Raw genomic sequence first — 13,789 nt, forward strand, 5'->3', positions numbered from 1 at the left:
TGTAGCTTGCTTCTGTCTTGATAGTTGGTAATGTAGTCATGAGAGCTTTGTTCGTAGGAAGAGTTAATATCTTTTCTTAAGGGGGTTTTGACAGATGGACATCTTCAGTTTTGTTGTCTTATTTGTAAGCAAAGTTAGAAATATAAGCGAGAACAGGCGTGGCGGGCCTCTAATACCATCAGGGCCACCGTTCAGGGCCCAGCCCCCGCACGCCAACAGCGGCCAGTTGCTGCCATCACCACGTCTGACCCAGAGGGTTTGGTCACCCTGCTTTTCTGCTGCTCCTGCAGAGAACAGATTGATTGTGGCTTAATCAGATGACATGGGAATGATTGGCAGGTGGAGAAAAGAAAGGCCAAGTGAGGATGGCTATCCATTGAGGCTGAGTCCCTGCTCTTTGCCATTGAAGCCCAAGCTCCTGGAACCCCGTGTGTGCTCAGAATGTGCAAGCAGGAGCGTGAGGGAGCGGAGCAGCACTGGGCATCGGGGACTCGGCTGGCAGTGGAAATTCACACCTTCAGAAACTAGCTAGAGTTCATCGTGGCCAATGCTGAGACGTTGCAATGTATGATGTGACTAGAAAGAAGAAAGTGTATTTTCAAGGGGTGAGGGGCCCAGAGGACACTGTCCCAAAAGCAGTGGTTGTGAAAGCGGCTTTGGAGTCAGTCTGACAGTCTGGAAACTTCCAGGTCCGCTCCGACGTGCCAGCTACGTGACCAGCTGTCCAGCCTGGGTCCGCCTCAGCCTCCTTTCTGCAAGCGAGGAACATTGCTGATACCCAGGGTGGCCAGGGGCACATGTAAGTGACACCGCACGGTCCCTGGCACGTGGTTGGTGTTTCATGATTCCTTGAGAGCTTTGGAGCAGCTCCAAGAAACCTCTCTTCACTTTGAAGAGGTCCCCTAGGAAGCCATGGTGAGACTGGAAGGTCCTAGGCTTCCCAAAATCTGAGGCTCTCCAGAATAGACCTGCTCTAACCGTTAGTCTGGACTCAGAAGGGTCCACTTAGGAAGTCCTCAGTTGCTTGACTTAGTGCCAGCTTCTCAGTACTTTGTATACTAGATGCCTCAGGAACAAAACCAGTTCCTTAAACCTATCCCATGCTCACCCCACGACCCGTGACAGCTGCCAAAGGGACAGGCGCGAAGGCTCCTTCCTCAAGGCCTCCCGCAGCCAGAAAACCTGCTTCACCACATCCCAGATAGCTGCATATGATGAGAGCACAGATTTGGGTCTCTTTAAATATGAATAGGTTACAAATTGCCTTTTTAAATATTGCTTGAGATCAAGTGGTAGCAGTTATATATGAAGTCAAGCAGCTGGGATGTTCGTTCAAGGCATATAATTTTCTTCACTCCTTGGACAAAACACAAGCAGGTTTTGAACTCTGAATAATTGATCTTCTCTCCTGTACTGTGGGTGGATGTTGATGGTTGCCCACCTTGTTAGCCTGAAACCTGTTCATCCCTGGACCGGCCACGCCATGCCCGGTGTGGTATCCCCCATGGTGGGGCTGGCTGCAGCCCCTCCACACCAAACAGACCCCTCTGTGAACAGAACAGTCTGAGTCTGGAGTCGTCTCTTCAGCCCCACAGCTGTTCCTTCTGTTACTTTCTCCAAACTCCACTTCCATGCATTTCCAAGCGGCATCTTCTCATGATTACAGTCGCTTTCAGAGATGAGCTCATGCTAAGACGCCCAATGAAGAACCCAGTTCAGAATTTTTTTTTCCTTTTTTTTTTTTGAGACAGGGTCTTGTTCTGTCACCCAGACTGGAGTATAGTGGCATGAACATGGCTTACTGCAGCCGTGACCTCCCCAGTTCAAGCAATTCTTCTGCCTTGCCCTCCTGAGTAGCTGGGACTACAGGCATGTGCCACCATGCCTGGCTAATTTTTAAACTTTTTGTAGAGATGGGATCTCACTATGTTGCCCAGGCTGGTCCTGAACTCCTGGACTCAAGCAGTTCTCCCACCTCAGCTTCCCGAAATGCTAGAACTGACTATAGGCGTGACCCACCACGTCCAGCCCAGAATTTTCAAATTAAACAAAACTAAACCTCCTGCGTGTTTCAGTACATTGGTCTCAATACACTGTTCCTCATGTAAAGCCTTAAAGGAAGGTGCTGGGTGACTTCGCTGTGCCTGTGTGTTCGCCATCGGTTGATCTGCATCAGACGATCTGCAGCTCCATGAGCTGCAGCCACAGGGATGCACGACCTCGCTGTTTCTGTGGGTCTGGAGTCCAGCGTGGCTTCTGGGTCGCTCTGGCTCAGGCCTGTCCTGAGGCTGCAGTTATGATGTTGGCCGAGCTGCCTCACCTGAGGGTTCGGCTGGGGCTGGAGAACTGGGCTCTGGGGGCTCCCTCCTACACCCAACAAGCTCTGCTGCTGTTGGCGAGAGGCTGGGTTCCTGGGCTTATTTCTGTGGGGCTTCTCGTGTGTCGCACAGCATGGCAGCTGACTCCCAACAGAGGGAGGGAGGAGGAGGAAGCCACTGTACCTTGCGGGGCCTGGTCTCAGAGACCTCCATGTCCCCTCCACCTTGTCACTAAGTCCAGCCCACACGCAGGGATGGGAACGAGGCTCTCCTTTTGAGGAGTGTTGAGGAACTCGTGGCCACAGTGTCCGTCAGCTGGGGTCCATTCCACTTCAGGACGCACCGGCCTCTCCTGGCCCTGCAGGGCGGGCTCCCGCCTCCACCCCAGCCTGGCCCAGCGGATGTGAGCTGCACTTCACCTCACCAGCTGCAGGCTTGGGCACGCAGCTCGTGCTGGGAAGCTCAGCCAAACCTCGGAGTTGTGGAAGCTCCTGGAGGTTTCAAAGGCCCATTTAATATGTAATAGTCAGTGCAGCATTAATTTAACTGCTCCCCAATCCCACATACCGAAACCTTTCACAGTTTAGCACGGGGATGATGGTGAAAGAGAAGCCACAGGGAAAACTGAGGCAGTGGAATTTTTACATTTCTGGTTGCTTCTCCTATTTGTAATTAATATCCATTCAGCATTTTTAAAGCTCACAGAATGCTTCAAGTACATTCTCATTGGAGTTTCATGACTTGTAATACAGGCATGTGAAAAAGTTGGAAGCTAAGGAAATAGGAAGTCAGAGAAGGCACGCGGAAAGTCAGCCTGAACTGGAACCCACGTCTCCTGGTCGGGAACATCCCTGTTCTTGTCACTGCAGCACTTTGCTGTGTAGAAAGCGCGAAGGGCCCTGCAATGGGCACGATGCTGCCTCCGCCACAGGTTTATTTTTGTGAAATCAGACAGAATGCTGTTTGTGCTTAAAAACCATCCTGGGCCCCCATCTGTGAAGTACATCATCCCTGGTACTTCCCAGCAGGTGCGGAGCACCACCACGCTGCCGGCGCCTGACCAGACCACTCCACGGAGCTCCTGACCCAGCTCCAACCAGCTGGGAGCTGCAGGAAGGTGCTTCCAGCACCCGGCGCTTTCCGCCCCTCTGCCCCCGCGGTCCCTCTGCTCTCTGCTGTCCCTGTGCCCCCGCGGTCACTCTGCCCTCTGCAGTCCCTCTGCCCTCTGCTGTCACTCTGCCCTCTGCAGTCCCTCTGCCCTCTGCAGTCCGTCTGCCACCGTGGTCACTCTGCCCTCTGCAGTCCCTCTGCCCCCGCGGTCACTCTGCCCTCTGCAGTCCCTCTGCCCTCTGCAGTCACTCTGCCCTCTGCAGTCCCTCTGCCCTCTGCAGTCCCTCTGCCCTCTGCTGTCACTCTGCCCTCTGCAGTCCCTCTGCCCCCGCGGTCACTCTGCCCTCTGCAGTCCCTCTGCCCTCTGCAGTCACTCTGCCCTCTGCAGTCACTCTGCCCTCTGCAGTCCGTCTGCCCCCGCGGTCACTCTGCCCTCTGCAGTCCATCTGCCCCCGCGGTCACTCTGCCCTCTGCAGTCCCTTTGCCCTCTGCAGTCCCTCTGCCCTCTGCAGTCCCTCTGCCCTCCGCAGTCCATCTGCCCCTGCGGCCCTCTGCAGTCCCTCTGCCCCCGCGGTCACTCTGCCCTCTGCTGTCCCTCTGCCCCCGCGGTCACTCTGCCCTCTGCAGTCCGTCTGCCCCCGCAGTCACTCTGCCCTCTGCAGTCCCTCTGCCCCCGCGGTCACTCTGCCCTCTGCTGTCCCTCTGCCCCCGCGGTCACTCTTCCCTCTGCAGTCCCTCTGCCCCCGCGGTCACTCTGCCCTCTGCAGTCCCTCTGCCCTCTGCAGTCACTCTGCCCTCTGCAGTCCCTCTGCCCTCTGCAGTCACTCTGCCCTCTGCAGTCCCGCTGCCCTCTGCAGTCCTTCTGCCCTCTGCTGTCACTCTGCCCTCTGCAGTCCCTCGGCCCCCGCGGTCACTCTGCCCTCTGCAGTCCCTCTGCCCTCTGCAGTCCCTCTGCCCTCTGCAGTCACTCTGCCCTCTGCAGTCCCTCTGCCCTCTGCAGTCCCTCTGCCCTCTGCAGTCCCTCTGCCCTCCACAGTCCATCTGCCCCTGCAGCCCTCTGCAGTCCCTCTGCCCCTGCGGTCACTCTGCCCTCTGCTGTCCCTCTGCCCCCGCGGTCACTCTGCCCTCTGCAGTCCGTCTGCCCCCGCAGTCACTCTGCCCTCTGCAGTCCCTCTGCCCCCGCGGTCACTCTGCCCTCTGCTGTCCCTCTGCCCTCTGCAGTCCCTCTGCCCTCTGCAGTCCCTCTGCCCTCTGCAGTCCCTCTGCCCTCTGCAGTCCCTCTGCCCTCTGCAGTCCCTCTGCCCTCCGCAGTCCCTCTGCCCCTGCGGCCCTCTGCAGTCCCTCTGCCCCTGCGGTCACTCTGCCCTCTGCTGTCCCTCTGCCCCCGCGGTCACTCTGCCCTCTGCAGTCCATCTGCCCCCGCAGTCACTCTGCCCTCTGCAGTCCCTCTGCCCCCGCGGTCCCTCTGCCCTCTGCTGTCCCTCTGCCCCTGCGGTCACTCTTCCCTCTGCAGTCCCTCTGCCCCCGCGGTCACTCTGCCCTCTGCAGTCCGTCTGCCCCCGCAGTCACTCTGCCCTCTGCAGTCACTCTGCCCTCTGCAGTCCTTCTGCCCTCTGCTGTCACTCTGCCCTCTGCAGTCCCTCTGCCCCCGCGGTCACTCTGCTCTCTGCAGTCCCTCTGCCCTCTGCAGTCACTCTGCCCTCTGCAGTCCCTCTGCCCTCTGCAGTCCGTCTGCCCCCGCGGTCACTCTGCCCTCTGCAGTCCCTCTGCCCTCTGCAGTCCATCTGCCCCCGCGGTCACTCTGCCCTCTGCAGTCCCTCTGCCCTCTGCAGTCACTCTGCCCTCTGCAGTCCCTCTGCCCTCTGCAGTCCCTCTGCCCTCCGCAGTCCATCTGCCCCTGCAGCCCTCTGCAGTCCCTCTGCCCCTGCGGTCACTCTGCCCTCTGCTGTCCCTCTGCCCCCGCGGTCACTCTGCCCTCTGCAGTCCGTCTGCCCCCGCAGTCACTCTGCCCTCTGCAGTCCCTCTGCCCCCGCGGTCACTCTGCCCTCTGCTGTCCCTCTGCCCCCGCGGTCACTCTGCCCTCTGCAGTCCCTCTGCTCCCGCGGTCACTCTGCCCTCTGCAGTCCGTCTGCCCCCGCGGTCACTCTGCCCTCTGCAGTCCCTCTACCCCCGCGGTCACTCTGCCCTCTGCAGTCCCTCTGCCCCCGCGGTCACTCTGCCCTCTGCAGTCCGTCTGCCCCCGCGGTCACTCTGCCCTCTGCAGTCCCTCTGCCCCTGCTGTCAGTCGATCACTGCTCTGTGCGTCTTCCTCAAGCACTTTGCACTGTTGCCTTATCTCTGTCCTCTGCCTCCTACGCCCTCGCCTGGGCCCTCAGCGGCTTCCTGCAGGGAAGGTGTGGGCGACGTGATCTGGCACATGGGGTGTTCTGTCACCCTGTGCTTCATATCGTGCCCCTGCTCCTCAGGGCCTCTCCCCGAATGAGCTGGGTGTGGTGTGTTGGGCCTTTATTCTTCTGGGACGCGAACACAGGACTGCTGATTGGTCTCTGATATAGACCCTGGAGTCTGGTCCTTTCGTCTGGGGCAAAAGGAACCAAGGAGGAAATTCCAGCCATGCCACATTTGTAAACGACACGCTGTCGGGCTTTTTTTTTGCAATAACTGCATTTCCTAAATAATTCAGACTTTGGATTGAGAGCGTGTCTGTCACTTTCCTTTATAGAAATAACCTTTTGTAAATCAATGTACTGTTACTTTATAAAGCCAGACAACTGTCTCTAGACAGCAATACAGGCTACCAACTGTGAACTGCTGTTTCTGTCCCGTTCACTCGTGGATGCTCTTCTGCACCGCACTGGGACCTTTTAATTGACATTAAATGACACACCCTACAAACAAAACTAGTTTGTTTGTAGACTAGTTTGTTTGTAGTTTGTTTGACACTAGATCAGAAGGCTGTGTCTGAGGTGCCTGTGCTCATGTCATTGATAGGTGCCTTCTCCAGCTGTCCCTTCCTCAGGCTGCAGCACCTCAGTGACTCAGATCCCTGCAGGCACTTGGCATCGTTCTGTGCATCCCTCTGCCCCAGCCAGGAGGGTGCTTTTTTCAGAGGGAGGGATGTAGCCTGCTGGTGTCTCCGTGTCCAACCCGTGTGCTCTCCCAACTGGGTAGACAGGTCTGGGGGGATGTGGCCTGCTGGTGTCTCTGTGTCCGACCCGTGCGCCCTCCTAGCTGGGTAGGCAGGTCTGGGGGGATGTGGCCTGCTGGTGTCTCCATGTCTGACCCATGCACCCTCCTAGCCGGGTAGGCAGGTCTGGGGGGATATGGCCTGCTGGTGTCCCCGTGTCCGACCCATGCGCCCTCCCAACTGGGTAGGCAGGTCTGTGGGGATGTGGCCTGCTGGTGTCTCCGTGTTCGACCCGTGCACCCTCCTAGCTGGGTAGGCAGGTCTGGGGGGATGTGGCCTGCTGGTGTCTCCATGTCTGACCCATGCACCCTCCTAGCCGGGTAGGCAGGTCTGGTGGGATATGGCCTGCTGGTGTCCCCGTGTCCGACCCATGCGCCCTCCCAACTGGGTAGGCAGGTCTGGGGGGATGTGGCCTGCTGGTGTCCTCGTGTCCGACCCATGCGCCCTCCCAGCTGGGTAGACAGGTCTGGGGGGATGTGGCCTGCTGGTGTCTCCATGTCTGACCTGTGCACCCTCCTAGCCGGGTAGGCAGGTCTGGGGGGATATGGCCTGCTGGTGTCCCCGTGTCCGACCCATGCGCCCTCCCAACTGGGTAGGCAGGTTTGGGGGGATGTGGCCTGCTGGTGTCTCCGTGTTCGACCCGTGCACCCTCCTAGCTGGGTAGGCAGGTCTAGGGGGATGTGGCCTGCTGGTGTCCCCGTGTCCGACCCATGCGCCCTCCCAACTGGGTAGGCAGGTCTGGGGGGATGTGGCCTGCTGGTGTCTCCGTGTTCGACCCGTGCACCCTCCTAGCCGGGTAGACAGGTCTGGGGGGATGTGGCCTGCTGGTGTCTCCGTATCCTACCCATGTGCCTTTGCAGCTGGGTAGGCGGGTCTGGGGGGATGTGGCCTGCTGGTGTCTCCGTATCCTACCCATGTGCCTTTGCAGCTGGGTAGGCGGGTCTGGGGGGATGTGGCCTGCTGGTGTCTCCATCTCCTACCCGTGCGCCCTCCCAACTGGGTAGGCGGGTCTGGGGGGATGTGGCCTACTGGTGTCTCCATCTCCTACCTAAGCGCCCTCCCAACTGGGTAGGCGGGTCTGGGGGGATGTGGCCTGCTGGTGTCTCCGTGTCTGACCCGTGCACCTGCGCAGCTGGGTAGGCAGGTCTGGGGGGATGTGGCCTGCTGGTGTCTCCGGGTCTGACCCGTGCACCTGCGCAGCTCGGTAGGCGGGTCTGGGGGGATGTGGCCTGCTGGTGTCCCCGTGTCCCACCCATGCGCCCTCCCAACTGGGTAGGCGGATCTGGGGGGATGTGGCCTGCTGGTGTCTCCGGGTCTGACCCGTGCACCTGCGCAGCTGGGTAGGTGCGTCTGGGCCGAAAGCAGCTGCTGCAGGTAGAGCTCCCGTTTCCTCATGTGCTCTGCTTTTGATGCCTCCGCTACAATGGAGCTTCTGTTTCTGCCTGCATTTACGCATCATTGGGATGGGAAACTCTTTTTTCCTTCTTTCTAGACCTTTCTCCTCCTGCTGCCCTTTGAGGGACCCCATTCCTCCTCCCTTCATTAGCCATGACAGCCCACAGGGAGCGCCAGCCCAGCACAGCTTGTGCAGAGGCCACCACGACCCTGTAGGTGCAGGTCTTCTCTCAGGCCTTGAGTGCTCACTACAAAGCTCTGGGCGTTTCCACGGGGTTTTCTTCTCCACTCAGCACATAGAGAGATCACCCATGGTGTGGAGAGATGGCCCAGCCCCGCAGAGACCCTGCTGTGTGGTGAGGTCACCCCAGCCCATAGAGCGCCCCCTGTGTGGAGAGGTCACCCAGTCCCATAGAGCCCCCCTGCGTGGAGAGGTTGCCCAGGCCCATAGAGCCCCCGCTGTGTGGAGAGGTCGCCCGGGCCCATAGAGCGCCCCCTGCGTGGAGAGGTCACCCAGGCCCGTAGAGCCCCCCCTGCGTGGAGAGGTCACCCAGGCCCATAGAGTACCCCCTGCATGGAGAGGTCGCCCAGGCCCGTAGAGCCCCCACCGCGTCAAGAGGTCGCCCAGGCCCGTAGAGCCCCCCCTGCATGGAGAGGTCACCCAGGCCCATAGAGCCCCCCCGCGTGGAGAGATCGCCCAGGCCCGTAGAGCCCCCGCCGCGTCAAGAGGTCGCCCAGGCCCGTAGAGCACCCCCTGCGTGGAGAGGTCGCCCAGGCCCGTAGAGTCCCCCCTACGTGGAGAGGTCGCCCAGGCCCATAGAGCCCCCGCCGCGTCAAGAGGTCGCCCAGGCCTGTAGAGCCCCCCCACCACGTGGAGAGGCCGCCCAGGCCCGTAGAGCCCCCGCCGCGTCAAGAGGTCGCCCAGGCCCATAGAGCCCCCCCTGCGTGGAGAGGTCACCCAGGCCCATAGAGCCCCCGCTGCGTGGAGAGATCGCCCAGGCCCGTAGAGCCCCCGCCGCGTCAAGAGGTCGCCCAGGCCCGTAGAGCCCCCCCTGCGTGGAGAGGTCGCCCAGGCCCGTAGAGTCCCCGCCACGTCAAGAGGTCGCCCAGGCCCGTAGAGACCCCCATTCCCACCCCTACTACCACCCCCACTCAACTGCCATCCATCCCCACCCCCACTCCCATCCCCACTCCCACCACCACTCCCACCACCAGACTGCCATCCATCCCCACCCCCACTCCCATTCCCACTCCCATCCCCTACTCCCACCCCGACTCCCATCCCCAACTGCTGTTCCGAGCCTCTAGTAACCATCTTCTTGCCATCTCCGTAAGTTGAGTGGTTTAATTTTTAGCCCCCACAGATAAATGAGAACATACGATGTTTATCTTTCTGTGCCTGGCGTATGTCACTTAACACAGTGACCTCCAGTTCCATCCATGTTGTTGTAAATGACAGGACCCCATTCTTTTTTATGGCTGAATAGTACTCCATCGTGTATGTGGCCATTTCCTTTATCCCCTCATCTGCTGATGGACACCTAGGCTGCTTCCAGGTCGTGGCTGTGGTGAACAGTGCTGGCGCACACTCGGGCGTGCAGAGATCTCTCCGATAGACTGATTTCCTTTTTCTGGGGTGTATATCTGGGTGTGGGACTGTTGGGTGGTATAGCAGCTCTATTTTTAGGTTTTTGTAGAAACTCCAAACTGTTCTCCATAGCGGTTGCACTGATTACATTCCCGCCAACTGTGTACGGGGGTTGAGGGAAGTTAATTCATGGTAACACCAAGGTTTTCTTCTTTGTCAATTTCTGTTCTTGTGATTATTCGTCAGAAGACAGATTCACTGAAGAATGTCATTTCGCCTAGTTTAAACTGGCTAGATTGTTTTCAGGGTTACAGTTTTGAATCCCAAGTTGTCCTCTGAGTCATCAAGGTAGCCCAAGATAATGGTTAAGAGGAAAAGTCCTTCTTGTTCACAGCACATTGTTCTCCATCTGGTGTTAAATAACGGCCCTGCAGGTGAACAGAGGCCACTTTCGTCCTCAGCGTGCGGGGACTAGGGAGTCACAGGAACGGAAACCCTTGCCTCCTAGGGCGGGTCACGTGGGAGTGTTGATTGGCAAGATGATCTAAATTCTCTACGCAAATCACAGCAGCAGCAGCAGCTTGCCTTTCAGAGAAAACCAAAACACAAAAGAAGTGCCCAAAAGTTACAAAACCTGTGGAAAGTGACGTGTGCTCCAAACGTATTTGGTACATTAAAAAGGCCACAAGCGCAGTGCCCGGTAGGAATGGGGCTGACATTTTCACAGGAGTTATCACGACTCTCAGGTGACATACTTGATGCTTTTTTTTTTTTTAAGACAGGGTCTCTGTCACCCAGGCTGGAGTGCAGTGGTGAGATCACTGGTCACTGCAGCCTTGACCTCCCATGCTCAGGTGATCCTCCCACCTCAGCCTCCCAGGTAGCTGGGGCCACAGGTGCACGCCACCACACCCTGCTGATTTTTTTGTATTTTTGTAGAGGTGGGGTTTCGCCACGTTGTCCAGTCTGGTCTCTAACACCTGGGCCCAGGTGATCGCCTGCCTTAGCCTCCCAAAATGTTGGGATTACAGGCTTGAGCCACCACACTGGTCTTGATGCTTTTTTAAAAAAACATATTCTCTATGTATGATGTCTGCAAATACTTCAAGAACATCCTAAGCACCACTTTCACCATCAGCTAGGAGCAGAGTCCCTGCTCATTCATTGTCACCCCATGTCATAGGGTAATGTTGAAAATGTGTCCCCGTGGGAGAACTGGATGAGGAAAAGGTAGTGCACATACACTGTGAAATACTATTCAGCCATCAGAGAGAACCACGTTGTGCCCTTTGCAGCAACATGGAAGCAGCTGGAGGCCATGATCCTAAGTGAATCAACACAGAAACAGAAACCCAAATACTGAATATTTTCACTCATAAGTGGGAGCTAAACATTGGATTCACATGGACATAGAGAAGCAAAAAATAAACACCAGGGACTACCAGCGGGGAGGAGGGCGGGGCGGGGGAAGGGTTAAAAACGACCCATTGGATCCCATGCTGACCACCTGGGTGATGGCTTCAGCTGCACCCCCACCCTCAGCATCACACAGTATGCTCCAGTAACAAACCTGCACACGTAAGTTGCAATTTGCAATAAATAAAATATCAAATGTTAAATATTTTTAAAAGTTTGTGTGAACATCCCTTGACAGATTGTTTTCATCCAGGGAAATTTGCTGAACTGAGAATATATTATAACAAAGTCCAGACACAAATTGATTCCCATGATTTTGTCCTTCTCATTTGGAATGTTGCAGATCCTGGCCAATTTGGAGCAAGGCTTAGCAGAAGATGGCGGCATGAGCAGTGTGACTCAGGAGGGCAGACAAGGTAGGCCGGCCGGACTTCTGACGACGCTTCTCGGACGTGACTGAGGGATGTCGCCCCAAGCCTCTCGCTTCCTCTCTTTCTCCTTTCCCTTTGCGGTCAGCACTGCGCGCATCCATTCGTGGATTTGCCGCTCACTCCTTTCTCGGGGAAGCCAAGCACATCACCGGGTGATGCTGTGGGTGCAGTGTGCGGCTTCCGACCTGCACCCTGTGCACGGGGGAGAGGACGCACCCTCACCACAAAAGCACACAGCCCGGAACCTGCCACGCTGAGTGGTGGTCTGAGTGGGCGCGAGGAAGGCCCAGCCCAGCCAAAGGGCCCAAAGAGGCCTCCGCATTGGGGATGGAGGCTCGGAAGGAGCAGGAGAGGAAGCGGGTGCTGGCCAGAGCCTGGGGGCAGGCTGAGAGGGCTGGGCAGTTCCCTGGATCAGTGGAAACCGCCTGGGGGGACTGGGGGACTGGGTGGGTTGACATGAGCTGATCTCTACAGCGAGGCCATGCCGGCTGCAGCTCAGGGAACGAGCTTCGATCACGCCTGGAGACCCGGCCTGATCACTCCTCCCGGTCAGCCCCACCCTATCCTCACTGCCTCACCCCTGGTGGCAGCGTCTCCCGACGGTCCTGGTTGCCTGGTCATCTCCTCCTCCCCATAGCTTCTGTCCTACTCAGTGTGCGAGCTGAGTCGAGACCAGGCGGCCTCTGGCTCCGCAGGTGTGCTGGGCTTTCTGGGGAACTGCTGGCTGGTGTGAACTGTACGTGTGTGTGTGGTGTGTGGATGGTGTGGGTGTGGTGTGGGCCTGTGTGTGCACTTGTGCACTCTCTTTTTAGTCATTTAATTGCATGCAGAGTAACAAGGTCTGAAGGAGGGACGTCGCCATCACCATCTGCTCGTGGCTGTCCCATTCAGCATTCTTGGCACCCAGCCGTTTTACCGCTTCCTGGGCTCCGGCTTTGGTGGGAATGAGCATGTAGTTATGAGAGGTCAGAAGGCTCTTCCTGGAGATGGAACAGAAGGCCACACAGAGGAGCATTCCTAAGGAGGGTGGGGGATGCAGAGCAGGAGTCTGCAGAGATCATCAGAGTAAATATGCAATTCATTGAGACAATCCGTAGTTTACATCCATTAGGAGAAGATACTCAGAATTTCTTTTCACAGAAATAATGGTACAAGGGGAACATATAAAGCTAATGTGTTTTTAATTGCTGAAAGGCAAAGTGAGTTAAGTTTTCAATTTTAGCAATTCGTTTCTGGGTGTTCTCCTGAAGCACACCATGAGTACACATCATTCCTAGGTGATTGTGATCTCACAGTGCACCCTCCGTGTCAGCAGCGGGAGGAAGGTCAGCTTCCGGGCTCCTGAATCACAGCCTCAGAAGCAGCCAGGGACACGCAGCTCCCAGTGCCCGCCAATGAGGGAGGCTGGGAGCGCTCCCAGGGGCTGGTGCTGCTTGTGGTAGCATCCTGGCACTTGGCAGTTGGAAGTGTGGACTTTTCTTGGAGGAAGTGGACACAGCATAGGCATAAGAGCACTGGATGAGGGGTCAAATGGACACATCCCTGGCCTGTCGGGACCTCAGCCTGCCTGTCAGTAACATATTCATTTCAGATCAGCTCAATCCTCAACCTTCACCTTCCTCCTGGTCATCCCAATGACAAACAGACGCCATTGGTCAGCCCGCCCTCCCCCAGGGCAGCTCCCAGGGGGCCTTTGCAGACCCCAGCAAGTCCACAAAGCCAGTTTGAAAACTACTAGAAGAGATGGGCCCTGAAGGTTGGAAAGCAGTGGGGGGAAGGCTGCTAACTAACGGATGTGCAGGGGAGAGTAGGGAGGGGGCCAGGCTCAGGGTCACTGCCAGCCAGCGTGTGGCAGCGGGGGCTAGGAAAGGAGGCCAGCTGCAGGGGAATGCCGAGTCCCCAGGGGAGTGTGTGCCAGCCACTTGAGTTCTGGGCCGGGGTGTGGCACTCCTTGAGGAATCAGCATCTGCATGGCCTGGAGGCAGGGGAAGCCTTGTGGCTGGCTGGGCATGCTGCGAGAGGCCACCCGGAGGCCACCCTGGCCAGTGGCCCTCCCGCCTGTCGAGCTGCAGGCAGTGTCATCGTTTCCTTCAGCTTTGCTCCTTTTCTCGGGGTTCTGGCTTTGGCAGCGGGGCTCCTGGTCGGGCCTTTTGGCCTTGCGTCTGGGCCAGTGCTGACCGGCGACCTTCCTGGTTCTCACTGCTGCCTCCTTGATGCCAAAGGTCACTTCCCAAAGCCACCCCTGGTCCCAATGCAAGTGCTGTGTTTTCCGCCTCAGTGCAGCCTGCGGCGCATTCAACATTCCAGGCCAAAATCCAGTGGCATTAACAAGAGGGATCTTTTC

The 13,789-nt window shown here is 57.6% G+C and overlaps 1 protein-coding gene across 3 annotated transcripts in view; it reads left to right on the forward strand.

The window, feature by feature from the left end:
* TRAPPC12 (trafficking protein particle complex subunit 12) overlaps positions 1-13,789 on the forward strand; it is a 99,594-nt gene that overhangs the window by 68,764 nt on the left and 17,041 nt on the right. For all 3 annotated transcript variants that reach the window (XM_064363822.1, XM_064363823.1, XM_064363821.1), the window contains one exon: positions 11,358-11,430. In XM_064363822.1, the coding sequence (XP_064219892.1) occupies positions 11,358-11,430 (73 nt within the window). The remainder of the gene's footprint in view (positions 1-11,357; positions 11,431-13,789) is intronic.

Source organism: Aotus nancymaae, unplaced genomic scaffold (genome assembly GCF_030222135.1).
Source record: "Aotus nancymaae isolate 86718 unplaced genomic scaffold, 86718_ANA_hifiasm-v0.15.2.pri h1tg000057l, whole genome shotgun sequence".
In the NCBI taxonomy this organism is placed as follows: Eukaryota; Metazoa; Chordata; class Mammalia; order Primates; family Aotidae; genus Aotus; species Aotus nancymaae.